Below are 24,490 nucleotides of genomic sequence, written 5' to 3' on the forward strand. Positions count from 1 at the left end.
GGTGGCTCCAAGTCACTGCTTTGCCTAAGGACAGGCTGCTGGCACCTCCTCAGTGAATGTCAGCTTTATTCCTGCCTCCCACAGAACTTTCTGTCACCAGCCATAGTGCCCAGCCACCCCTCCCCGATGGCTCTGGCACCGGCAGCAGCTGCAGTTTGCAGTTTCTCCCTTTTCTTTGATCGTTCTGCAGCCTCCTGCCTCGGGAAGGGGCACGTGATGCCGCTGCCTGATCCCAACCTCTCCACTCAGAGGACTCTGCTGCTGTCCCTGGCTTTAATGAATACTTCCCCCCCACCCCCACCCCCCCCGACAGTAATTTGGGGATGTGGATTTTAAAGCATTTGGACATACCCGCTTTTTAACTACAAACACTGTGTTTCTGCCAAAACCTCGGCAGGTGTGTTCGCTGAGTGGATGTAGCTGTGCGGAGACTGCACCCATGGTGAAATCCTCACTCTGAATCCAGCACTACCTGCCCCCCAAAAAGGAACATTTTACCCCTCTATCCAGGGAGCTGGGAATGATCCAGCCCCCAACAGCCCTGCGACATGAGCCCCTATAACCTACTCCAGCTCATCAAGCTGGTTCAAGCCACCTGGCAGAGCAAACTTTAACCTGAATTACTCCTGAAATCCAGCTTCCCCAGAGGCAGCGATGCCAGACGGGAGGTATGATCCTTCCCAAGCAGCTATCACTGGGACTGGGATCAAAGTCTTGGTTGTGGACCAGCTACGCCCCCAAAATATTGCATGAACTGAGAGATGCTGCTATCAGGGATCCATCAGGATTAGTCACTGCCCATGTTGCCAGTCCCTGTGATTTTTCTACGAGCATTTCTGGTTGCCTTAAATTCCCAGCTCTGTGAGTCATGTGAATCTGTGCGAGTCTGAATTTTTTTTATTTTTTTTTTTTTAAGTAAGTTTCTAGACCTTGTGGCTGTGCAGAAAAGCAAGGTGATGCAACCAGAATGCAATCTGACAGCCCCAGGAGAAGGCAAATGAAAAGAAACTCAATTTTCAAATTGTTTTTTGGAGTCACACAAACTTTTTAGTCTGGTGATTTCTCGGCCTGGCTCATGCTGCTGGAATGCTCTGAGCTGGAGCTCCATAGTTTTTACTGTTCTTCCTTTCACTTTCTGATTTCCAGGGGCACTTTCTTCTCCTGAGACCTCCATGACAGAGGAGGTGGAAGTGAAACCATGTCCCTAAAATGATGTGCTGACTCCAGAGCAGGCACTGATACCAGCCTCACACGTGCGATCCGACTTGGACAAGTGAAAAGTCCATAATTTACAGGGCAGAACACGACAGTTCCCACCACCACCATCACCACGTGTGTTCCAGCACACGGGCACACACCATCCTCACCCACGCTGGGAACTCCCCTCCACGGAGACCTGTGTGCACACAAACACCTCGTACACAAACGCGTGTGGTTTATGGACGTATTTCAACGTACGTAATTCTGTGTGTCTGCACCTGTACCACGTGCTTACACACACAAGGATTTCCTGGAGCGAGCCACAGCCAGCAGGTGTGTCCAAGGGAGCCAGCAGTGTGTGTGTGAACATCCATGAGCATGAAATGCACATTTTTGGCCATTTAACGGGGCACACCCGGCCGAGTGCACGTGTTAAATCTTGATGTGTATGTGCCCTATGGAGCCACCATCCGTCACATCCCAATACAAACAGACAACACCTCTTAGAAGAAGGAACATCCCAAACTGCCACGAAGAAAAACATCCTAAACTGCAGCTCCCAGGAGTCCCATCACCACACAAAGGTGAAAAAAGAAATAAAGCCTAATTCTGTTGTACAACCACGACCAAAACAAGCTGCATGAAACATAGCATTGGGTGGGTTCTCCTGCCCTTAGATTTACTTTTTTCCCTCTTTTTTGTGCACAGACTCTAACCCACAGCCTCTCCACGCCAGGTCCTGCTGTAGGGGAGATCTGCCAGCAGCAGCCCCTCCGGCTGGCATCCCAGCACCTCCCTCAGTTTGTACTACACATCAGGAAACCTGGATGCCGAAACCAAACTGAAAGCAGAAATTTCCCTTCCCAAAGTGCCTGGGCAAACTCACAGGGAAAGCTCCAGCAGCACCTTACCGGCTGAGTCAGTGGATGAGCCATCTCCTTGTGCTGGGTGCCCCATCTGCCGAGTTCAGCCGCAGCTGAGATCTTCTGCTGGTAGACCCAGAAAGGGGAGGGGGGAGAGTGGGGAAGAAAAAAACCTTCTTGTAAGGATCCCAGAGCCAGAGAGAGCAAATCGTAAAGGATTTAGTGGGGGGTAGAAAGGTCCAGCCCCAGTGAGAAGGCATCAGTGCCTCCAGCCCCAGTCCTCGGCGCAGACATCGCCTCTGCCAGAGCTGCAGCGCGCTGTGGCTCTGCGTGAGCCTCGCATCCCTCCGCATTGTCCCTCTCCAGTATGAGCTCCAGCAACCTCGTTTCATGGGAGACATCTGGTTTGATTCAAAGGGAAGAAAGGGGAGAGGGGAGAACGGCGTGCTCACACACTCACCGCCCAGCCCGGCTGGCTGGGAGCTGGGGAGCGATTGTCAATGCTTCTTGTCAATGCTTCTTCCCTCCGCGCTGAATCCTCCTCATTTCAATGAGAAAGGCCAGCCCAGGGAGCAGGGCTGTCCCACGGCCCCCCCCCCAGCATTCCCAGGCTGCAGAAAGGGGCTTTGCTAGGGCACAGAGCCAAGGGTGGGGAGCTGAGCCCTAGCAGCCTCACCAAGCCTCGCTGTGCCTGGAGCCACTACAGGGCCTTGTGGGGCTAGGGGGGATCCCCCTTCTTGTTTTCCATAATTCCCAGGTCTGGTGGACGTGCAGTATTGTCCCTCAAACGCTTGTGGTGGGTCAGGGGTGTCAGGGGTCTTCCCATTGCAAGATTGAAGTCCTCATGTTTGTGGGGAACCCTTTTGGAAGGCCGTGTCCTCCTGCACAAGGGCGAAGCAGCGAACTCCTTCTCCATGGGAGGGGGTTCCTGCCCCATTGTCCCACGTGCTGACCCTGGTGCCCTGCTAGCCTGTGCACAAACAGTTCCACCCCGAGGTGTCCCTGCCAAGCTGCCACTTCTCCCAGGGACCCCTGTTGTCCCTGTGGATCTCCAGATAGATCCCAACCCTGGACACGTCTGCAGCGCCCCTCACCAGTGGGTAACAACAGGACCCCCCGCACAAACCCTCCTTCACCCATGACTCTCCACGTGGTGGGTCCCCACATAGACTCCTTCCACTCATGACCCCTCCGTGCTGAGTGCACCAGTGGATCCCCCCACAGACCCTTCTTTCCCGTGATCCCTCTGTGCCAGGGGGGTCCACAGTGAGCCTCTCATGGAACCCAGAGTGGGTCCCAATGCAGTCCCTATTCCTGTGTCTCAGTGGGTCCCCGAGGAGCTCCCTCCACGTGTGACACAGGGAATCCCACTGCAGCGCGCTCCACCCGTTGCACAATGGGTCCCACCACAGCGCCTTCCACCCATGGATGGCTGATCCCCTTGCATCATCCTCCAGCCGTGTCACAGTGGCTTCCCACGCAGTCCCCTCCATCCGTTCATGGCACGGCCGGTCCCCTCGCACCCTCTAACCCGTGTCACGGCACGTACTCCCCACCCCGCACACCCACGTCACGGCACGTCCCCCCGCAGTCCCTCCACCGGTGACACTGTGGATCCCCCCGCATCCCCCTCCACTGGTGGCACCGCGTGGTGCCCCTGCAGCCCCTACACCCGTGACACTGCGTGTGCCCTACAGACTCTCCACCCACCGCACGATGTGTCTCCCCACGGCAGACCCCCGCCGTGTCCCAGGCGGTCCCGCACATCACGCTCCACCCACGTCCCCGTGGGTGCCCGTGCAGTCTCTCCACTCGTGTCACAGCCGCTCCCCTGTAGCCCCCTCCGTAACCGCGTCAAAGCCGCTCCCCCGACATCCCGCATCCACCCGTGTCACCGTGGGTGCCCGCATCCTCCTTCCCCGCGTCACGGCGGCTCCCCCTCCCCGTATCGCCTGCCCCCGCCACCTCCGGGCCCCGCCGCTCCGGTCCCGCCGCCCCGGTGCCCGCCGCCGCGGGCGGGGGTGTGCCGCGGCCGGACTACATCCCCCATCAGCCCGCGGGCCGGGCCGCTCCCGCAGCGCCCAGCCGCCTTCAAACAAAAGAGTTTCCCCCCGCGGGGCCGCGCTCCGCTCCGCGCCCCCCGCACCCCCCGCACCCCCCGGCGGCGGCGGCCGGGGGCGGGGGCGTCGGCGGGGGGACCGCGGTGGAGGCGGCGGGCGCGGGGCTCGGGTTACACGGGAAAGGGGCTTGGCCAGGCGGGGGGCGGGGGGCGGAGGGTCCTTTTCTCTCTCTCGTTCTCTCCCTCTGCCTTTTTTTTTCCCTTCTCCCTCCCGAGCTCTTTGTGTCCCCCCCCCTCCCCTCCTCTCGCCCCCCCCCCCCCCCCCCCCCAGCCCCCAGCCCCCTCCCAAGCCTTTGTTAGCCATGCCTAGCCTGGTAGTCCCAGGGATAATGGAAAGGAACGGGGGTTTCGGCGATTTAGGCTGTTTCGGTGGGAGCGGCAAAGACAGAGCGCTGCTTGAGGATGACCGGGCGCTACAGCTCGCCCTGGACCAGCTCTGCCTGCTGGGGCTAGGCGAGCCTTCCTCCTCCTCCTCCTCCTCGGCCGTGGTGCTGGTGGAGGACAGCAACAACAACAACAATAACCCGCCGCCGCCGCCGCCGCAGCAGCCCCCGCCGCCGCCGCCGCCGCCGCAGCAGCCGCCGCCGCCGCCGCCGCCGCCGCCCCCGGCGGCCCCGAAGGGCTCGGCGGCGCCCAGCGCCGGGGCGGCGGAGCCCAAGTTGTGCGCGCTCTACAAGGAGGCCGAGCTGCGGCTCAAGAGCAGCTCCAACACCACCGAGTGCGTCCCGGTGCCCAGCTCCGAGCACGTGGCCGAGATCGTGGGACGGCAAGGTGAGCGCCGGGCCCCCGGTACCCGCGATCCCCCCCCGGTGTCACCGGCCGCCGGCCTCGGGACACTCCCCCGCGGCCGGGGGGCCCTGCCGCCGCCCCCTCCGCTCCCTCCCGCCCATTGTTCGGGGTCGGGGCCGCTCGGCCCCGCCGGGGACAAAGCCCGGGGCTCCCGGGCTGTGGGCGGGTGGCTGCGCTCCCGGCACGGGGGTTTTGGGGAAGGGTGGGATGGGGGGGGGGCGGTCTGTGCGAACGCTCCGGGGCTCGTCCGGCTGCCGGCACCGGAGCCCCACGCGCCACTCCCCGGTTCTGCCAAAGAGCCGCTCTCGACCGCGCTCTCCTTAAGGAAAAAAAAAAAAAAAAAAAAAAAAAAAGCTAGGAATAAGGCGGGGGAAGGGCGGGGGGTGCAGGCTGAGCCCGGCCCCGCGCCTCGGAGTCCCCCTTTGTTGGCCGGGCGGAGGGGGTGTGGTGGTGCCGGGCTCGGTGCGAGCGGCCGGTGAGCGGGTGGGAGCCGAGCTCCTCCCGCCGCCGCTGGGAGCGGGGGGACCCTGGAGCGGGACCCGCGTGGGCCCCCCGCAGCCGCTGCCCGCGCTCCGCCACAGTGATGCTTTTGTTCTCCTCACGGCTCCGTTCGGAGCGAGGTGGAATGGAGGAGGGCTTGAAAAAAAATTACACACACACATATATATATATATATATATCTATCTCCATACCACACCCACTCTTAAGTCACCCCTCGCCCACCCCCACCACTCCCGGTTGTGCCGTGCGGGGCCCCGCGCCGCCCGTGGGCACTGCGGGAGCCGGGGCACGGCGCTGCCGAGAGAAGTTTTGTGCTGCACAGAAAAAAAAATAATAATAGTGCGGCTAAGTGTTGGGCTCTTTTTCTTTCTTTCTCTTTCTTTCTTTCTCTTTCTTTCTTTCTTTCTCTTTCTTTCTTTCTTTCTTTCTTTCTTTCTTTCTTTCTCTTTCTTTTTTTCTTTCTTTCTTTTTCTTTCTTTCTTCTCTTTCTTTCTTTCTTTTTCTTTCTTTCTTTTCTTTCTTTTCTTTCTTTCTCTCTTTCTCTCTTTCTTTCTTTCTCTGAACAAGTAACTTGACGCTCTGGAAGTGCGATGGGCAGAGCCTGCGGCTCCATGGGCAGATGCTCCCCTGTGGGTTGGGATCGAAGCCCCTGAGCAGGGGTTTGTGGTGGGATCCGTGGGGTGACGACCCCCAGTGCCCCGAGGAGGGCTGAGGTGGGCGAGGGGGAGCCACGGCGAGGGGGGCACGAATGGCTCCTTGCCGGGCATCCCTGACGCCGGGGCGTGCGGTTGGAACAATGGGGCCTGCGGAGGCTCCGCTTGCTCCCACCCGTGGAGCAAGGGTCCGGTTCCCACACCGGGATGGAGAGTGGGCGGGAGTCTGGGGGGTGCTGACCCTCCCGAAACTTGGGGCATCTGCAGTCGAGGAAACAGCTCTTGCTCTGGCATCCGCACTGAGATGGGGGTTCCTAACGGGGGGCCCAGGGAGACGGGCGGGAAGGGGTGAACGTGTGGCCCAGGAGATCCCACTGGCCCGGATCCTGATCCTGATCCTCCCTGTGCTGTCTTTACGCCGCTGGGAGTGGAGTGCGGGCAGACACGGCGGGGCTCAGCACCAGCTCTGCGCTGGTGGGTGTGAGGCCATAGAGAATCAGGCTTCCTTTGTTTAATAAAGTTGAGAAAGAGGATTCGGCAGGCGGAACCGAGGGGAAATGTGCCAGGGCTGTTTTCTTCCAGGATCTCACTGCTGCCCCAGACTCCTGAGAAGGGGGTGTGTTCCAATGTGCTCAGAACGCAGCACGTGCCTGTTGTGTCCAGAGCGATGGAGAGGAACGTGGAGACCTGGATTTTTTCCACCATTTTTTGCATGTGAGGATTTTCCCACATCTGGGAAACTGAAATGTCAGTGTGCTGGAGCTGTGAGGATGCGGCTGTGGCTGTGCTCCTTTGGCTGGTGGGGCAGATGGTGCAGCCTGTGCCCCATCATGGAGGTGGGTGGGGATGGATCCTGCCCTGGGGATTCCTTCAGCACAGACCCTGTAGCTGTGGCTCTTTACTCCAGCAGAGATCATGGCCCACACTTGTTTCTAAAGGCCTGTAGGAATGTGTCCACTGTCTCCAGCGCCTTGTTTTTGTGTAGAAGGCAGATTAAGAGGTTCTGGAGCTGGGTGTGGGGCTCCCAGAGGGATTGAATCCTGGACTCTCATGGATGCCTGACCAGGAATTCCAGAAACTGCAGATTGTCACCCCTTGTGCTGCTCCTGCGGCGGATGGTTTTCTAGGAAAACAATTGTTTTATGGGTACCTATGAACAGGGTAATGAACACCTTGAAAAAGGGAGGGGGGGGAAAAATAATAATGAAATAAAAATTATTTCACATCTTTACATGGTAACAGGGTTTAGCTTTTTCTTCAACTTACTATTTTTCTGAAGAAACGCACTATCCCTTCAGATTATTTTATAGTAATATCAACCATCTATAAAAGTGTTCCTCACAGGCAGACCTGGATATGAGAAGCCTGGATCTGGGCACGGGGCCCTGGTGCCCACACTTGGCCATGGGAATTGCACCTGCCATCAGGCCACCGCTCACTTTGCCAAAGAAGTGAAAAGACACTTAAGTGTAAATAAGGCTCAAGCCCAATATATTTTTATTGGAATGTTTGTAAGGGTGGTCTGTAAGGAACTCAACCTGAGCTCCTGCTTTCCCCAGGAGCTGTGAACGTGCCCTCGCAGAGCCAGTCCTCCGCTGGAGACCTTGCTCTGGTTTGCTCTGGGGCTGCTTTGTGCGCTGAATTTGAGCAGCGCGTCTCCAGCAGCACGGCCACGAGCCGGCTGGGATGGGCCACTGGCTGGGATGAGATGGTGGGCTCTGGAAATGGGCATTGATGGGCACTGGCCAGTCAGGATCATCCACCTGGTGCTCCAGGATCCATGGCAAAGAGCTGGGTGGCTGGTGGGATGTGCCAAGGGCTGCTTTGCAAACTGGAGGACAGGAAACTGGAAAAGGAAGAATGAGGGGATGAAGAATCCCTTTGACTGGTGCCTGTGACCCCTGGGCGTGGCTGTAGTGACACCCCTTCCCTGGCTGGGGCTGGAGCCATGACCCCCATGCCCGTCCTCTTGCTGTGAGGGTGAAGGGCAGGGGAGAATCTTTGAGTCAGGGCTCTTGTGTGAACTCCAGCTGTGCTGAGTTGGATGACCGAACCTCCTGGCGTGAGCAGCGCTCCCTGGTTCTTGAGCCAGTCCAGGCCTGTGTGGCACATCAGGGTGCTTGGTGGCTCTTGTACTTCTCCTGCCAGCTCGCATTGTGGGTGTCCTGCCTGCAGTAGCCTGTCGAAGGCTGTGCTGGCTCTCACGGCCATGCCGATGAAATTGTAAAGACAAAGCACTGGAGGGGTTTGCAGTAGGTTTTTGAGGAGATAGTGGGGCATCGAGGGATGTGAGTTGAGATGGGAGAGGTGCTAGGAGGAATAGTGTCTGAAGGGCATCATGCTTTGGTTGTGCAGACTGTGAAATTAGAAAGGGGCAGAAATTCCCAGTCACTGCAGGGTCTGGGTTCTTCCCTAGAAGTGACCCGAGGTGGGTGTGGATCGGCCAGATCAAGATTCGTATCCAACTTTTCTGCTCGCTCCCTCAGACAAACTGGGCTGCTGTCGGTAGAGCCAGGAAAAGAGGCTGCAGGGCACATTTAAGGCCAGATGTTGTGGTTAGGGAGACATGGTACCGGTTCTTTGTGTGTCTGGTGTGTGCAGGTGTCAGGAGAAAGCGTGGAGTTGGTTTGGGCTTCGTGCTGTGCCCACTCCCAAATGGGACTTTCCCTGTAAGGATTTTTGGACCAAGGATTTTTGGTCCTTCTGAGGGCTCTTGGTCTCATCACAGTAATAGCATCCATTGTCACCTGTACTCACAGACACCCTTTGATGCAGCATCTCCTAGCCTGCTCCAACCAGCCTGTTGTCACCAGGAATGAGATTATGCGAGAGGGCATCTTAACATAAATTGCTCTTTCTCGGCAAGGTGAAGTCAAATAACAGGAGGCCCCACTAAACCCAGGTGATTGGGCTCTTTGTGTAGCTCCAAACATGCTCCAACGCTTCTAGCATTTAAAAATAGTCCAAGGAAGGCTTTTCCATTGAGGAAGTCTGATGATGGCAGCTCCCCCACCCACCCTGTGGAGGTGGATGTATGTACAGCATCCGAGGAGCAGCAAGGGGGGCAGATCTTCTCGTCTCCTTGCTTCACCGAAATCTCGGAGCGAAAGCCGCCCGATCTGGTGGGGTCTGTGCGCTGCTCTGGCAGCTCAGGATGGGCCTTAAAGGGAGAGAGATGCTGCGTTCGGCGTGGTGTCGTTACAAAGTGTTAATGAGAATCGGTCTGGATTTACACGAGGGAAAAGTGCGGAACGGGATCGACTTCGTGCTGCTCGAACTGGAGGTGGGAGGAGAAAATGGGTCCGGGAGAGAGACAAAGGGAATTTTCTCGGGAGACACGCACGCTCCCCCGCGCATCGCATCGGGCGGCTGGATGCCGCGCTGACCGAGTGAACCGCGCCGCAGCGCAGCCGCCCGGAATCTAGGGCAGTGGGAAAGCGTGCTGTCATTGGGTAGGGGCCCCCGCCTTTGTCTGGCAGCCCCCTCCCCGCGTGCCCCCGCCGCTGGCCGTGCCCCCTTCCCCCGGCAGTGCCCGGCTCCGGCTGGGCTCCGGCGCCGCGCGTGTGCCGGGGCCGTGGCAGCATCGTGGCGTGCGGGGCGCCGCGGGCACACCCACTCCACGCCGTGCGCGGCTGGCGGGACTGGGGGCTTCCACTTCCCAACTTTCCTCCGCAGCACAAGGCGGTGATTGTCTGTGGCGCTGGCGTTGTTTCTGTTGGATGTTTCGGTGGGCTTTTCTTCCCTTTTTCTTTGCGTTTTTGTTGGTTTGTTTTTGTTGGGGTTTTTTTTTTTTTTTCATAAACAACTTTCATCGCGATGTGAAAAAGCGTAAAATCGCCGCACTGGAACAAGGCGGTCGCCGATTTTCCTGGCGTGGTGTGTTGGGTGGTGTTTTTCTCCTTCTTGTAAACACAACTTGCATCATCAGGACAATAAACCCTTGGTGCAAAGAGATTTAGTTGGTTGGTTGTGGTCCTTTTGTGTGCGTTTGTGCTTTTTGACACCACTTTCATCAGGTTTTCAATGCAGCAAAACCTTACCCCACAGGCCGTCAGGAGGGTTTATTTGGGAGGTTCTTTGTGTTCCTGTCTTTTAACAAGGCTTTCATGTTAACGAGGAAAATAATGCCCCACCTTACCCGAGGTAGCTGAGGGTTATTTATTTTATGATCCTCTTCAATTTTATGACTGCAATAGAAAAAAATACCAAGTTCTAATTTGCCCTGAGACCCTCTTGCACCCCAGTAGCACTGCCAGAACGGACTGCGTGGGGTATTTACGGGTGTAATTTGTATCTGTGCAGCGTAAGGGTGCGTTGGGATAAATGAGAAGAAGGGTAAAAAGCTTTTGTCTGTAGAGATTATTTTGTGTCTGATGAAAACAAGAAATATCAGGGCTTGGAGTGATTTGTGGGGCGTGTTTTCCAAAATAAACCCACAACACGGTCAATGAAACAAAAAGATCCACCTCGGGGTTGGCGCTGGAGCTGTTTGCTGTAGCTGGTACAGCTCCTCTGGTGCTTCCAGGGTCAGGGTCATGCTCCTGTGCTGGAGGTGCCATTTGGTGCCAGCTGGGAATCTCTGGACTGCATCAGTAGCAGAATATACCTGTGCAGGATTTGGCCCTGTGGCAGCACCGAGGAGAAGGTCATCGGCAGGTCTAACTCTGAATTTACACGCAGCAAAGTGAAATTATTTGAGGGATCTGCTTCAGAGGCGCAGCTGCGTGTGCCATTGCGCTGTCCTGATGGCACTGTCACCGTGGTGGTGTGCTGGGCACATCCATTCCACGCACTCATCTCTCCTCTGCCCGCCGATGGAGCGGTGCCTGGACGGAAACCCTGCCGTGGTCCCGTGGAAGCACGATGGTTTGGGGCTGCTCAGAGTGGGAACATTTGGGATGGGTTGGTGCCAAGGAAAGGGCAGTTAGGTCAGAAGCATCCAGCACCCTCGTGTCCCTTGTGAGCAGCTGCCTTTGCTGAAGAGGTGAACCAAGCTCCTAGAGCATTCTCCGTTAATTTTGATGAGTTCATTGCCCTGATGAAGGGGTAAGCAGAGACGAGAAGGTGGCTGTGCATCCAGACCCCTGGCCTCCACCACCCATCTTGGCAATGTCTAGACTCAATTTATTTATGTTTTCAGCCAGAGATGGCTGCTCTGCGGATTAATTCCAGTTAGCTGACTGGTCTAGGCACCAGAGGCTCTCCTCTCCTCCAGGGTTCGGTCCTGTGTGGGAATGTTTGTGATGTACTCAGGTTATTTGCAAACACTTCTACTTTGAGTCAATTGGTAATCAGTGAAATTAAAGAGAAAAAAGGATGAGGGGAGGAACTGAGCTTAAAGCCTCCTTCATGAAATGCTTTGGGATCTGCAAATTATTGGCAAAACCCAGGATAATAGAAGGTAGGCTGCGGAAACACAATGAGAAAGGGGCTTAATTCTCTGTTTAATATAAAAATCTAAGTGGCAGGGGTCTTCCAGGGATCGACACACTGATGTCTGTGTGCTGCCATAATGAGGAGAACATGCACCGAGTTATGTATTAGTACAGCTTTCATGGGTCCTTTTCTTCCCTTAGCTTCATTTTGACACCACCTGCTAGGCAATTCCTCCCCTCTCCCTCCCTCCCTCCCCTTTGCACCATCCCCCCAGTAAAACGCTTTGTTATGTGGTGTTTTCAAATTTCAGTTATGCACGAAGAGAAAGGGTCAAAAAAACACCTCATGCAGGACAAATTTTGTTTGGAGTGAGAGCATCGGGGTGTGCTGCCCATCTGGCTGGGATGTCACGGGCCACATCCTGATCCAGCTGTGCTCCATCAGAAAGAGGATGACCTCAAAGGAGGCTCAGCCCTTTTCAGTGTGCAAAGCAGAGTCAGAGATGGGGCTGAGATGGGCCTGGAGCCTTGGCCCCGAGTTTAAGCCCAGCCTGGTTTTAGCTGATGTAAACCGGTGCAGTGCCCCTGGAAGTTGTGGAGTTCTCTGGATTTGGGCTGGTGATGGTTTGGCCCTCGTCTGTGCCAGTTTAGAGCTGCTGGATGTTGGGGCCGCTGAGCCCACTGAGCTGCTGGGCTTGTTGGAGTTGATCTAATTTCCTAGGAGGTGATTTTCTCCTGTTTTTAAGCGCAGGATTCCCATCTGTCTGTCTCCACAAAGCTGGCTTTCCTGTCTGCAGGCCTGCACAGAGACCCTCCCTCCTCCCCCCCTTCTCACACCACCGACTGCACCATGCGTCCTTTTGTCCGTTCCAGATCCTCCTTCCCCTCCCTCTCGCCGTGCTCTCTCCTTGCCCTTCTTCCTTTGGCCGTTTTGGGGTGCCTTGGCTTCGCCTCCACACACCCAATTCTCCTCCTCCCTTGGAGGGATCAGGGCGTGCCTCTCCCTCAATTTCCATCACCTTTGCTCCATCCCCAACTCCCTCCCACTCCTGCAGCTCGTGTAACGTGCTTATATTTGCCCTCATTCATTTCCTTCCATCTGTCCCCAGCATGGAGCCCCCGTCCTTTGTCACCGCTCTGCCTGCTTGACCCTCCCTGTCGGCTCTGGGATTGTTTCCTGCCGTGCCGGGCTCGGATCCCTCTCCCCCACACGCCGTCATTGTCCCACAGCTCAGAGCGACGCGGAGCCCAGTCCCAGCCGTGCCACACACCTGCCTGAGGTCTTTTCTGCGCAGCCTTGCGCTCCAGAGGCAGAGCGTGGCTCACTGCAGAGTTCCACGGAGCTCCTGCAGCCTGGGGTGATGCACGGCGAGGCGTTTTCGGCTCCGTGCTCGCCGTGAACACCCCTGTCTTTCCATGCGATGCTCCGGTGATATCCCTGGGGAAATGGTGGCATCTCAGTTAATCTTCCTAAGATGGAATCTCCCTCTTTGGAGTGAGCGGCACAGGAGCTGGGCAGGGACACGTCTGCCAGCGGTGGGGCAGGGACAGCCCACGCTGCCCAGGGGTACCAGGGGGCATAGGTGACCTCTCGTGGTTTTGTCCTGCTCTCCTTGGGATGAACCTTTATTATGGATTTTGTCTGCATGGGTTTATCCTGCAGTGGAGTTGTGCCTGGCTCCATGAGGTCCTGTCCTTTGAGTTTCCTGGGAATTAATAGCACCCCACTGGGTGACCATTGGTGGGCTGTTGGGAAACTACACAACAAAGCATCACAAATCTGCCTCATGGTGTAAACTGGGGAGTAAACCCTGAGCTACACTGCATTTAGCAGGGGGTGGATTTGGTTTGGATTTGGGGATTTTCCCAGATCCTTCTTTGTGGCAGATCTGGCATTTCCATTCCCCAGGAACGTGGAATTCCTGTTTCAGTGATCGGTTTAGTGCAGCAGCACTGTGATGCGAAACGTTAAGAGGAAATTTTGCGGGAGCACGAGGCAAGAGACAACTCTTCCTGCTCCAGAAATGGGAAATGAGGCTCCGGAAGCCGAAGTAGCTCTGAGGAGTTACAAGTCACGCTGTGAACCGACAGTGAAAATCTGATTTCCCGGGGCTGTCCCACGCTGCTAAGACCCTCCGTGGGGCAGCGGGTTCACGGCTGTGCCGGTGCCCGAGCGGTGCCGGTGCCGTGAGCGCGGCTGGCTGGGCTGAGTGTGCTCCTGGCGAGCCCAGGGAGTCGTTCCTGTCCGCCCTGCTGGCACGAGGCCGTTTCCATCACCACAGCTCTGGAGGTTCAATTCCTGCCAATGATACAGGGTGGTGGGATCGCTGCGTTCCAGGGGACACCCCCATGTCACCAGCCTGTGTCTCATATGAGAGGAGCTGTGAATGAGTGGCAGCCCTGAGCTCCCAGCCTGAGGCATGCTGTTATTTATTAGGATCTGTATAAATAATAATGTTCCAGCCCAGGAGCGGAGGAATCTGCATTTTGTGGTTGCAGAGGCATCGTTTGCAGGTCCTTGTGTGTTGAAGTGTGATGTCAGTGGAGTGTGTGAAGGAAAACCTGCAGGTGTCAGATAGTCAGAGGAAGTATGGGAGATGCACTTTTCTGGGGAGAGAAGTGGGGTAGGAGGTGCTGGGGGATCTCACAGAGCTCCCAGTGCTGTGTCCTCATCCTCTGCTTCTGTGAGCCCTGCGTCAGACACCCAAATCCTCAGGAAACTGCAGCAAAGTGCTCACCTTACTTCATCTGCACTGGAGAATCACAGGTTTTAACTTTTCTTTGGGATCTGAGCTCAGAGCATTCCTGCAGAGGAACTCCCAGCCTGCACAGTGCCAGGCTTCAGAAATGCCTTGGGGCACCAAGTGAGGCTTTTTGAGAGAGGGGTCTGAGGGACAGGACAGCAGCAAAGAGGGTCCAGGAGTAGTTTAGAGAACTGTGCCACGTCTGTGAAAACACTTGATGATGCTTGATGGCATCCTGGTGTCGTCTGGGAACCTGGAACCAAACAGCTGGATCAGGACCCTCCAAAAGATAATTTGGAAGCCAAAACACACTGGAAAGTCTCTTGCCCTTTCTGGGAAAGCAGAAGGCTGTTTTCTGAGCTTTGAGGAGCTGGGGAGTGGGCTTGGTGGGTTCTAGGAGTTGTGGAATGGGCTCAATGGGCTCTGGGATGTGGACACTGGTACATAAAAGCATTGCTTGGCCAGTGATCCCAGGAGAGGGTCTGAGCACATGGAGCAGGAGTCTTTGCACAGCTTGCTGTGGGGCTCACAGGAGGGCAGCCCTGCCCAATTTCTTACTGTTTCAGCCCCAAAGCAAATCCTGGCCTCCTGCTACCCCCGGCCATCTAGCTCTGCTGGCATTTGCAGTGCTGCCATATCTGCAGTGGGGAGGCCCAAACTGCTGCATCGCTGCAACTCCCCTCCAAACCTGGCCCCCTCAAGTTCACCACATTCACCCCAAAACCGCCTCAGTAGTACCAAAATGTCTCTCTGGAGTCGTGGCAGGCTCCCCATGGCAGCTGGCCTAGGGTGGACAAGGGGTTCCACACAGACCATCCAGGCTGTGGGACCAGCACGCCTCTGCTGTGCTGTGACCTCCAGGCTGCCCCGTGCATCAGCCCTGTCCCCAGAGCCCAGCAATGACCATTGTCTCTGTGGGGCCGCTCCGGGGCTCTGGGGTCAGGCCTCATCACAGACACCACTGACACCTGGGGTGGATCCCCCATTACTCCCTGGTGTTGGGGTGTGTGGAAGGGAGATCTTAGGGATGACTGATCCCCCATTTGGGGGATGAGGGAGCGCGGCACTCCTGAGGGAGGGAGTCTGTGGGGATGGCAAGGGTGGACCCTCCCTCTGGCATTTCCCCTCAGGAGTAGGGGGACAGGGGGAAGGGCCTTCCCCTGGTTCCATGCCCTGCGCAGCGGCTGCCAGGTGGCACGTGAGATTATGGCCGCTCAGCCCAGCGTCCTGCAGAGCGGGGCGAGCGGTGAGACAGCCTCATTAACTGCCGTGCCTTCTTCTCTCTCTTCCCAAGGCTGCAAGATCAAAGCCCTGCGGGCCAAGACCAACACCTACATCAAGACCCCGGTGCGGGGGGAGGAGCCGGTCTTCATGGTGACGGGGCGGCGGGAGGACGTGGCCATGGCCCGGCGGGAGATCATCTCGGCAGCCGAGCACTTCTCCATGATCAGGGCCTCCCGCAACAAGGCGGGCACCACCTTCGGCAGCGCGCCCACGCTGCCGGGGCAGGTCACCATCCGGGTGCGCGTGCCCTACCGCGTGGTGGGGCTGGTGGTGGGGCCCAAGGGAGCCACCATCAAGAGGATCCAACAGCAGACCAACACCTACATCATCACGCCAAGCCGAGACCGGGACCCCGTCTTCGAGATCACCGGTGCGCCGGGCAACGTGGAGCGTGCCCGGGAGGAGATCGAGACGCACATTGCGGTGAGGACAGGCAAGATTCTGGAGTATAACAACGAGAACGACTTCCTCTCCAGCAGCCCTGACTCTGGCATGGAGAACCGCTACTCGGAGGCTTGGCGGGTCCACACACCGGCGCCGGGCTGCAAGCCTCTGTCCACCTTCCGGCAGAACAGCCTGGGCTGCATCGGCGACTGCTCCGTTGACCCCGTCTATGAGACCCCCCGGCTGAACGACCAAAACGACTTCAATTACGGTTACCTCTTCCCCAACTACGGTGTGAACAAGCAGGATCTGTACTACGGGGTGCCGGAGTCGGGAGCCCCGATGTGGGCAGGGCAGGAGAACACCAACCCCGTCTCGGTGCTCTTCTCGAAGCAGCAGCGCTCCAGCAGCACGGGCGCCATCCATCCCAACTCCCACCGCTCGCCGTCCTCCTCCATCCCGGAGCCCAGCCTCTCCGGGCTGCCCCGGCGGTCGCAGGGGGAGCCGCTCCAGGGCTTTTCCAAGCTGGGAACGCCAGCTGCTGCCCGGACGTCCGTGGGCGGCAGCCGCGAGTGCATGGTGTGCTTCGAGAGCGAGGTGACGGCCGCGCTGGTGCCGTGCGGCCACAACCTCTTCTGCATGGAGTGTGCCGTGAGGATCTGCGAGAGGACTGATCCCGAGTGCCCCGTTTGCCACGCGGCAGCCACTCAGGCCATTAGAATATTTTCCTAAAGAGACAGAGCAGGGCATTGGGAGGGGTTGGGGGTAGGAAGGGAGAGTGGGGGGGTGGGTCCACGAGAGAAAAAGGATGATGATGATAATAATAATGATAATAATAATAATAATAATAATAATGACATCTGAAGAACAAAAAAAAGATGAATGAAAGAATAAATTAATTTAAAGAAGAAGAAGAAGAAGAGAAGAAATTATTTTACGAGCAATGTATGTTATTTTTTAAAAAAAAAAAACATAAGTGAATAATAAAATTAAAATGAATAGCAAAGCCAGAAATTTTGAAGGGCGAACAATGCTCCAGCCTGCAATGTCTTTTGCAAACCAAGTACTCAGAACGCACACGGATCTCGCAAGCAAAGCGGTTTAGTTCAGTTTTTTTTGGTGGTGAGATTGGGACTTCTTGGTGATGACCAAGCCAGGCTACCTGAATCGACTGGGGAGGGAGCAGGGATGCAGGGAGGGCCCTGTCAGCCTTTCTCCAGCCACCTTCAACCTTTGTCTTGGCCTGAAGCCCCCACTCTCCTCCCCCCAGGGTTGTTGGCCCAACTGGGAGCTCAGAAAGGAACAACAGAAAGAAAGGAAAACGGTTGACAGGGATTTAGAAGAACAAGAAAGAAACCATCAACCTCTGGGAACCTGTTAGAACGAGGGCACAACTGTATTACCTCAAAGATATAAACAAAAAAAATCACAGCTAAAGAACTTTTATTGTTTTCCTTTTTTTCTAAAAAAAAAACAAAAACAAACAAAAACAAACAAAAAAAACCACAAAAAAAATCAAAATAAGAAGGTGAAGAAATAAAACCGACGCCAGTGAAACTGAAGAAGGTTTGGAAGAACCTATTGGGATCACACCAGGCGACGAGCGTTTATTTTGTTATTCTGAGCCACCGTGGAGTCTGGAACTTTGTTCTTTTTTCCTTATCCAAGCAGGGATTTGTTCATCAGTCCAATCAGGAGTCACTAACAGGGTATTTCCAAAGCAGTCCTGAGTTCCCATCCATGGGGGGAGTGCATTGACTTCCACATTTCCGTAGGTCACTCCTCATTCTTTTCTCCAAGAGATGCCAGCTGCAGCTACACACACCACACACACACACACATACAGAGAACATTGTGCTTTTCTTTTCTTAAAAAATATACCTATTGCACCAAAACCTAAGAGAGACGATCATGCAATACAGGCAATGAGCCCATATGAAACCAACATGCATCCCAACAGAGAGCAAAAAATCCCCGAGTTTATAGAGATAATTTTGTTGTCGTCGTTTTTAAACTGGACCAAAACTTTTGTTACCCAAACCAAGTGGGGGGGAAAAAAAAAACAAAAAGAAGAAAAAGTATTTCTTTATGGACCAAAACCTCTTCAGCTGTCCTTTTCCTGGATCTTCCTGAGGTTGGCCGCTTTTATATATTATATTTTTTTCAGAACGAAACAAAACAAAAAAAAAATTGCCTTGTTGAACATCCTTTAATAATTTCAAGACTCCTGGTTTTGTTAAATGAGATACTTTAAAACCATTGGGAAGTGGGAGACGATGGGCTTCAGATCTGGCTCCCGTGCCAATGCATGCAAGGTTCAGGCCAGCACCTTCACTCCATCAGGTTTGTTCAGCTGGTCTGTGGATGCCAAAATGCTGTGATGGTAAAAATGTGTTGGATTGACCTATTGAGTACCAGTACACTCAGCTATAAATATATGTGTGTATATATATATATAGGCACTTAATTAATCAAGCACCTATATATATATATATGTGTGTATATAAACCCATATATATAATTTTTCTCCCACTACCACCGCTTCCCCATTTCCTACCCCTCAACTTTCTGCTCACAGATCCTGGACCCTGATTTAGAACTGAACCAACAAGTTTCACAACTTGGCAGAGACAGTTCTAACAGACAAAAAAAAAAAAAAAAAAACCAAAACCAAAAAACCCAAACAAAAAAATCGCCTGAGATTTTTTATACCCTTCAGTTACAGGAGACTTTTTTTTCATCGTAATGATGTTCCTGGGAACATTCCTCTCTTCTGCTCAGATTGCTGCCGCTTGCTCCCGGTTGCTGCCTGTGCCCTGGCACAGTGGCCAGCCGTGGTCACTGAAGGGGCTGAGCTCACTGTGCTGGGGCAGGTGGTGCTGGTGCTCTGAGCTGATAAATATCCACTTTTGGTACTCAGATACCAGTTGGAGGGTTTGAAATGCTGGTGGGATGATGGGATGATGGGATGCCTCCACTGTTTTGCATCAACGGTAATCCGTAGGGGCAAGAGGTAGATGGGAGGGGTGGACAACGTTCCCAGGCTGTAGTAGGTGCTGATGTTTTGGAAAAAGTAAAGACAAAAGTGACAATGCCGTCCTAACGGGATACTGTCAGGCAGAATTGGTACTCCCCTCCTCCCCAAAGCTCTGAGAAATCCCTGGCCGTGCGGCTGTCGCGGCCCTGCGGCGCAGCCGTTGGCAGCAGGGCTGGGTTGGGATGTGAGCACTGCCTGGGGAAGGCGCCGTGTTTTGCACCCACCGCTCTGGGGGCTGTAGGGTGATGGAGGGCTGGGGTGCTCTGGATGGACTCCCGGAGCCCCCACGTCCCGGCATTGTCCCGAGGCACGGCCGTCCCTCCCGGTGGCAGCGTGGCTTTGGAGCCCCGGCCAGCGCTGGCCACATCCTTCCTAAAACTGACCCAGTTCTCATTCAAAATCTGGCCTCAGTTTGGTCCCAGTTAAGGGAAGAGAAGGGAAGGGAAGGGAGAGGGGGACATTCCTGTTCTCTGGGAGCCTCTCCCCTCCCCAGTGCCACCTTCTCCACCACGTCCTGCCCTCCCCACCCCAGGGCTGTATTTTATCCGTTCATTGCGCAAAATTCTCCCGCTGATGTAGAGAGAGTGGTTGGAGCACGAGCTGGGGGGGCGGGGGGCGGGCGGGGGGGATCAACCCCCTTTCCGAGGGGCGTTCAGAAATGTCGGTGTTGGTGCCGGAGGGGCTGAGCTGGAGCGCGGCCGTGGCCGCAGCCCCGCGCCGCTGTGTTAGTGAGTGAGTAGTCGTTCTTGGCCGAGTGGAGTCTGTTCGTGGTAATGTGAGCAAGTTTTGATCAATGTCTTTATTTGATGCCAGGTTGTGAAGAGGTGGGTGGGAGCGGGGAGGGGGGGGGGAAAGGAGACCCCTGTGTTGGGGACCTGGGGTAGGGGGACCTGTTCTAGCACTGACCGTAGGGAGTGGGGAATGGGGAAGGTACTGGGGGCTCTCCTCTGCTCCTTGTATCTCCTCCCTCACCTTAACAAGCGAAAACGATGTAAAAGCCTCCTGCATGCTGAAAAATGTTAGAGAAAAAACAAACAAACAAACAAACAAATCCCCTTTCTTAAAAAAAAAAAAAAATTAAAAAAGGGGGAAAAAAAAAAAAAAAAAAAAGAATCATGACCCAAACAAACGTCCAATGCTTGCTGTTGGGAACCGGAGTAGGGCTGTCCTGGGGGGAGGCTGCCCCTCTCTGCAGATGAGGTTCCTACTCAAGTCTCCAAGTTGGCCTTTAATAAAATCTTCAGTTCCAATAACCTTTATATATATATATATATATACACATATATATATACATATACATATACATATATATTAAAAAAAAAAAAGCTTGATGTAGCAGTTCTAGTTTAAAATGAATAGAAGTATTTCGGCCCCTGTTTTATTTTGATTTTTCCCTGTCCCCTGCTTCCCGCTGTACCCCCCCCACCGACTCCATATTTTGATGTAGCAACTTTGGAAGAAATTAAAAACAGGCGCTGTAAATGCACCGAGAGCTACCTCTGCCTCGAGCGGGGGCTGCAGGGAACTCGGGGGGCTCGGGCCTCTCCCTGGCCCCATGGGGCACCCGGAGAGGGGCAGCCTGGGCCCTGCCTGTTGGCATCCATGGGGAGCCCGGTTGTGGGGCTTAAACAACAAATTTGCGTAATTTTTTTTTTCTCTTTTTAAATATATGTATATATATTAAAAAAAAAATTAAAAAAAAAATAAAAACAAAAAAGAAGAAAAATGCCCATGACCTTAACTATTTGCTCTGACTTGTATCTTCCTTTGATAGGTGACTAAAAATGACTTGTTGGTCTAATTCACCAGCAATAACGATAACTAAAGACAGCCCCCCTCCTCCCGCATCCATCCCTTTTCTGCAGCGCCCGACTCAGCCGGGTCCTTGCACTGGACGCCCTCGGTGACCGCTTCTTGCAGTGGGCACCAGCTGGACTGAACCTCTCTGGCTCCAGTTCCCCCCGCGATCCTTCCCACGCATTTGGGATAACGTCCTCGGGGTGCTGAAGTGTTGGGGACCCCCCCACTTGCGCTGGGCTGAAGGGAGGCAGGTGGAACTGGGACCCGACGCCCCGAACCGAGTCTTCCTCCCTCTGGATTAGGAGCAGCCGAGAGCCTTGCGGGAAGCCTGCTCCGTGGGACCCCCAGTCGTGCGCATCACGTCCCACCGAAGCGGGCTGGGTTCCCGGGAGCGATGACAGGACACGGGCATCCCCCGAGGGTGCCGGGCGCCGCTGGGTTCCCCTCGGAGCGGCTGGGGAGCGAGGTGACCCGTGCCGTGCCGTGCTATACCGTGCCGCGCCGTGCTATACCGTGCGGTGCCGTGCTATACCGTGCGGTGCCGTGCCGCGCCGTGCTATACCGCGCCGTGCCGTGCCGTGCTATACCGCGCCGTGCCCGTGCCGTGCCGCGCCGTGCTATACCGTGCGGTACCGTGCCGTGCTGCGCCGTGCTATACCGTGCGGTGCCGTGCCGCGCCGTGCAGTGCCGTGCCGTGCCCGTGCAGTGCCATGCCGTGCCGCGCCGTGCCGTGCTATACCGTGCCGTGCTATACCGTGCCGTGCCCGTGCCGTGCCCGTGCAGTGCCGCGCCGTGCCGTGCCCGTGCCGTGCCCCGTGCTGCGCCGTGCCGTGCCGTGCTATACCATGCCGTGCCGTGCCGTGCTATACCGTGCCCGTGCCGTGCCGTGCTATACCATGCCGTGCGAATGCCGGTGGTGGTGCTCTTTGCGAGGCGGCCACACGAGGGGCACAAGCACACTTTGGGGCCAGGTGCTCCCCAAAAGCCCGGGGCTGGGAGGTGCTGAGCCGCTGATCCAGCCCCGGGCGGGGAGCACGGAGGGATTCCAGCGCCGATCCACGCCCGGGTTTCCACAGGTGCTTGGCCGATCCGCCGAATTCGGCGCTGCTTGCCAACAAGGAGCGGGGAGCTTGGGGCTGTGCTGGGTTTGGGACCCATCCCGAGATTTTGCGGATGTGAGCGGAGCCGAGCAGCGCCGGGCTGCGGGAGCCGGGGCTCCCCGGTCCCGGCGCGGCGGGGAGATGTGCGGGGCAGCGGTGACAAAAGGGGACAAAGGGAAGCGGAGGGGTAAAGTAATATCGTGCTGTGATGTCATCCTCATCGACACGAATTATCTAGAGAGTAGTGTGTATTATAATGCGTAACAAAAGAAAGGAAAAAGAACCAAAATTGGATTTATAGTTAATGAGGAGATACTATAAAAATATCTTGTCCTAGCTCCCATTTGCAAAAGTATTTTTCAGCTGGAGGGATATCTATTATTTTTTTCTCTTTTCTTTCTTTCTTAAAAAAATAATAATCTTCATACGTACAAAGGCTCAGACTGTTAATATTGTTCACCTCTGAAATCAAAATACTCCAACTTATTTTGTTTGGTGTTTGAAGGGTTTATTTTGATGCATTTCCTGGTGTTTTTTAAAGAGAGAGAGAGGAGGGAAAAAAAGATTAAGATTTTAAAATTAGAACATTTCTTTATAATTTAATATTCTATTTTAATAAATGCATTTATTACATGTAAATGTAGCAAGGAACTGGGCTAATAAAAATACTTTTTATTAGGTAATTTATTATAAGAAAAAAAGGATATTTTATTTTATGATAAAGTGATCCTTAAAAGTTTAGAAGGTTTAGAATATATGTAGGTTAAAAAATACATTTGTATCCAGAGTATTGCTTAAAAAGTGTTTTTAATATATGTTTCCTTTTTTGTGTGTGCGTGTGTGTATGTAAAGGTGATAGTTATGGTGCAGCTAGCCCTTTCCACAAATAAGAAATTAACACAGTTGGATGTATTTAAACAAAAAAACAAAAAAAAAAAAAAAAACAAAAAAAAACCCCAAAAAAACAAAACAAAAAAACATAAAAAAAAAAAAAAGGACAAAAAAAAAAAGAGAAAAAAAAAAGGTAATTAAAAGCAAGAAGTAGAAGAGAAAAACCACTATAAACCCAAGCCTGTGCCCCTATCCTGTGGCTGCTCCATCTGGGAGTCCCCTTGCAAAGGGTCAAGGTCTGGGTGGACTTTGGCTCGGGGCTGGCTCTGGGGCGCTCTTTGGGCAGCATCACCCCACGCTGCCCGGGCAGCCCTGGCAGCCCTGGCCCTGCAGTGGCACAGCCCTTCCTGGGCACCCTGGCCCTGCAGTGGCACAGCCCTTCCTGGGCACCCTGAGCGTCCCGGGCTCCGGCCGCACCCGACCTGACCCAGCGCCTGGGCGGGCGCTGGGGAGCAGAGTTTGCTCCTGCTGCGCTTCCCTGGGACAGAGCCCTGTGGAGAGCTGGGTGCTGGGGGGGCACAGCTGGCACTACCCACCTCCCTGCCCTCCTCCTCCTCCTTGCCAGCGCTGCCAGCCCGATCCCACCCCGCGGAGCCAGAGGAGATTGTCCTTGGGCTGGCTGTGTAATAGGAAGATTTCTGGTCCTTTCCGCAGCCTCGCCAGGCAGCACTGATGGCCACTTCTGGCTGGCACACTCGTGGGGGGCTCTGGGGACCCGCTGGGTGGTCGCTGTCTGTCGCCTCCCTTTAGGCTTTGGCTCCGTCTCTTCCTGTGCTGGGCGGGTTCCAGTGTTCAGGCCGGGCACGATCTTGAGAACATCCACGGTTATTCCTTCGGAGCTCGCGCCGCACCAGGGCCTTGGGCTGAGCTCGCCCAGAGCTCCCAGCCGGCTCCAGCCCATCCTAGACGGGGACAGGTCACCTCGTGTGCTCCCCAGCGCGGGCACAGCTCCTGCAAGACACCGATCGAGGGACAGCCAGAGCCATGGCAGTGCCCCCGCCTGGGTCCCGGAGCTTCCGTGAATCTGGGAAAGCGCTTCAGTATGCGCTTGGCTCCAGCGCATCCTGAAGCGTTCCGAAGGATCTTGTCCCAGGAGCTGCTTTAGGGATGTGCTGAGCGGTCGTGTCCTCCCTGTGGGCTGGGAGTGGGGGAAATCCGTCCCCCTCACACCCCGAATCCCCCCTCCCAAAGCAGCAGGAAGACGGGGTGATGCTTCTGCTCTGTTGCCTTTCAAAGAAGCATTTTAAAAGAAGATTTTTTTTTTCCTGTTTGTTTGTTTGTTTTTTAACCAAAAATGAGAAGAAGAAGAAGAAGAAAAAAAAAAAGGTTTGCGTTGATGGGTATTAAAAAAAAAATGTTAATAATAATAAACGCTCAAATTTATTTCATATAATCCTAGAGTAAAGATTAAAAAAAAAAAATTAACTAGTTCAAATAATAGATGCTATCCATATTGTTCAATCTATAGTAGATCCAAGTGATCCCAGACAGAGCAGAATGTAAAATAAACTTGTGAACATGATCATTGTTAACTTCCCCAGGAATTCCATCTTTTTTTTGGTACTATTTTTCTGAAGCAAACAAATAAATGACTGAAAGCCTAACAAAATAACGACCACCAATTGGTACCTTCTGTCAATCAAAGTCCTGAAGTTATTTTTATAGAGGGGAAAAAAAAAAAGACAAAAAAAAAAGGGATCTAATAATATGTATTTTTTTAAAAAGATACGTTTGGGGGTTTGTGTTGCTT

The 24,490-nt window shown here is 54.6% G+C and overlaps 1 protein-coding gene across 1 annotated transcript; it reads left to right on the forward strand.

The window, feature by feature from the left end:
* Positions 1–4,484: 4,484 nt before the first annotated feature.
* MEX3A (mex-3 RNA binding family member A) lies at positions 4,485–16,644 on the forward strand. The gene is made up of 2 exons (XM_040088193.2): positions 4,485–4,953; positions 15,539–16,644. The coding sequence occupies exons 1-2, from the start codon at positions 4,485–4,487 to the stop codon at positions 16,642–16,644; spliced, it is 1,575 nt and encodes a 524-aa protein (XP_039944127.1).
* Positions 16,645–24,490: the final 7,846 nt, after the last annotated feature.

This window comes from Hirundo rustica, chromosome 29, assembly GCF_015227805.2.
Source record: "Hirundo rustica isolate bHirRus1 chromosome 29, bHirRus1.pri.v3, whole genome shotgun sequence".
Taxonomy (NCBI): domain Eukaryota; kingdom Metazoa; phylum Chordata; class Aves; order Passeriformes; family Hirundinidae; genus Hirundo; species Hirundo rustica.

What these genes read in the sequence shown, in the direction of transcription:
- MEX3A (XM_040088193.2), top strand. Translation starts at nt 4,485, where the DNA reads ATGCCTAGCCTGGTAGTCCCAGGGATAATGGAAAGGAACGGGGGTTTC. An exon ending in CGAGATCGTGGGACGGCAAG is followed by an intron (nt 4,954 to 15,538) that starts GTGAGCGCCGGG and finishes TCTCTTCCCAAG; the next exon opens with GCTGCAAGATCAAAGCCCTG.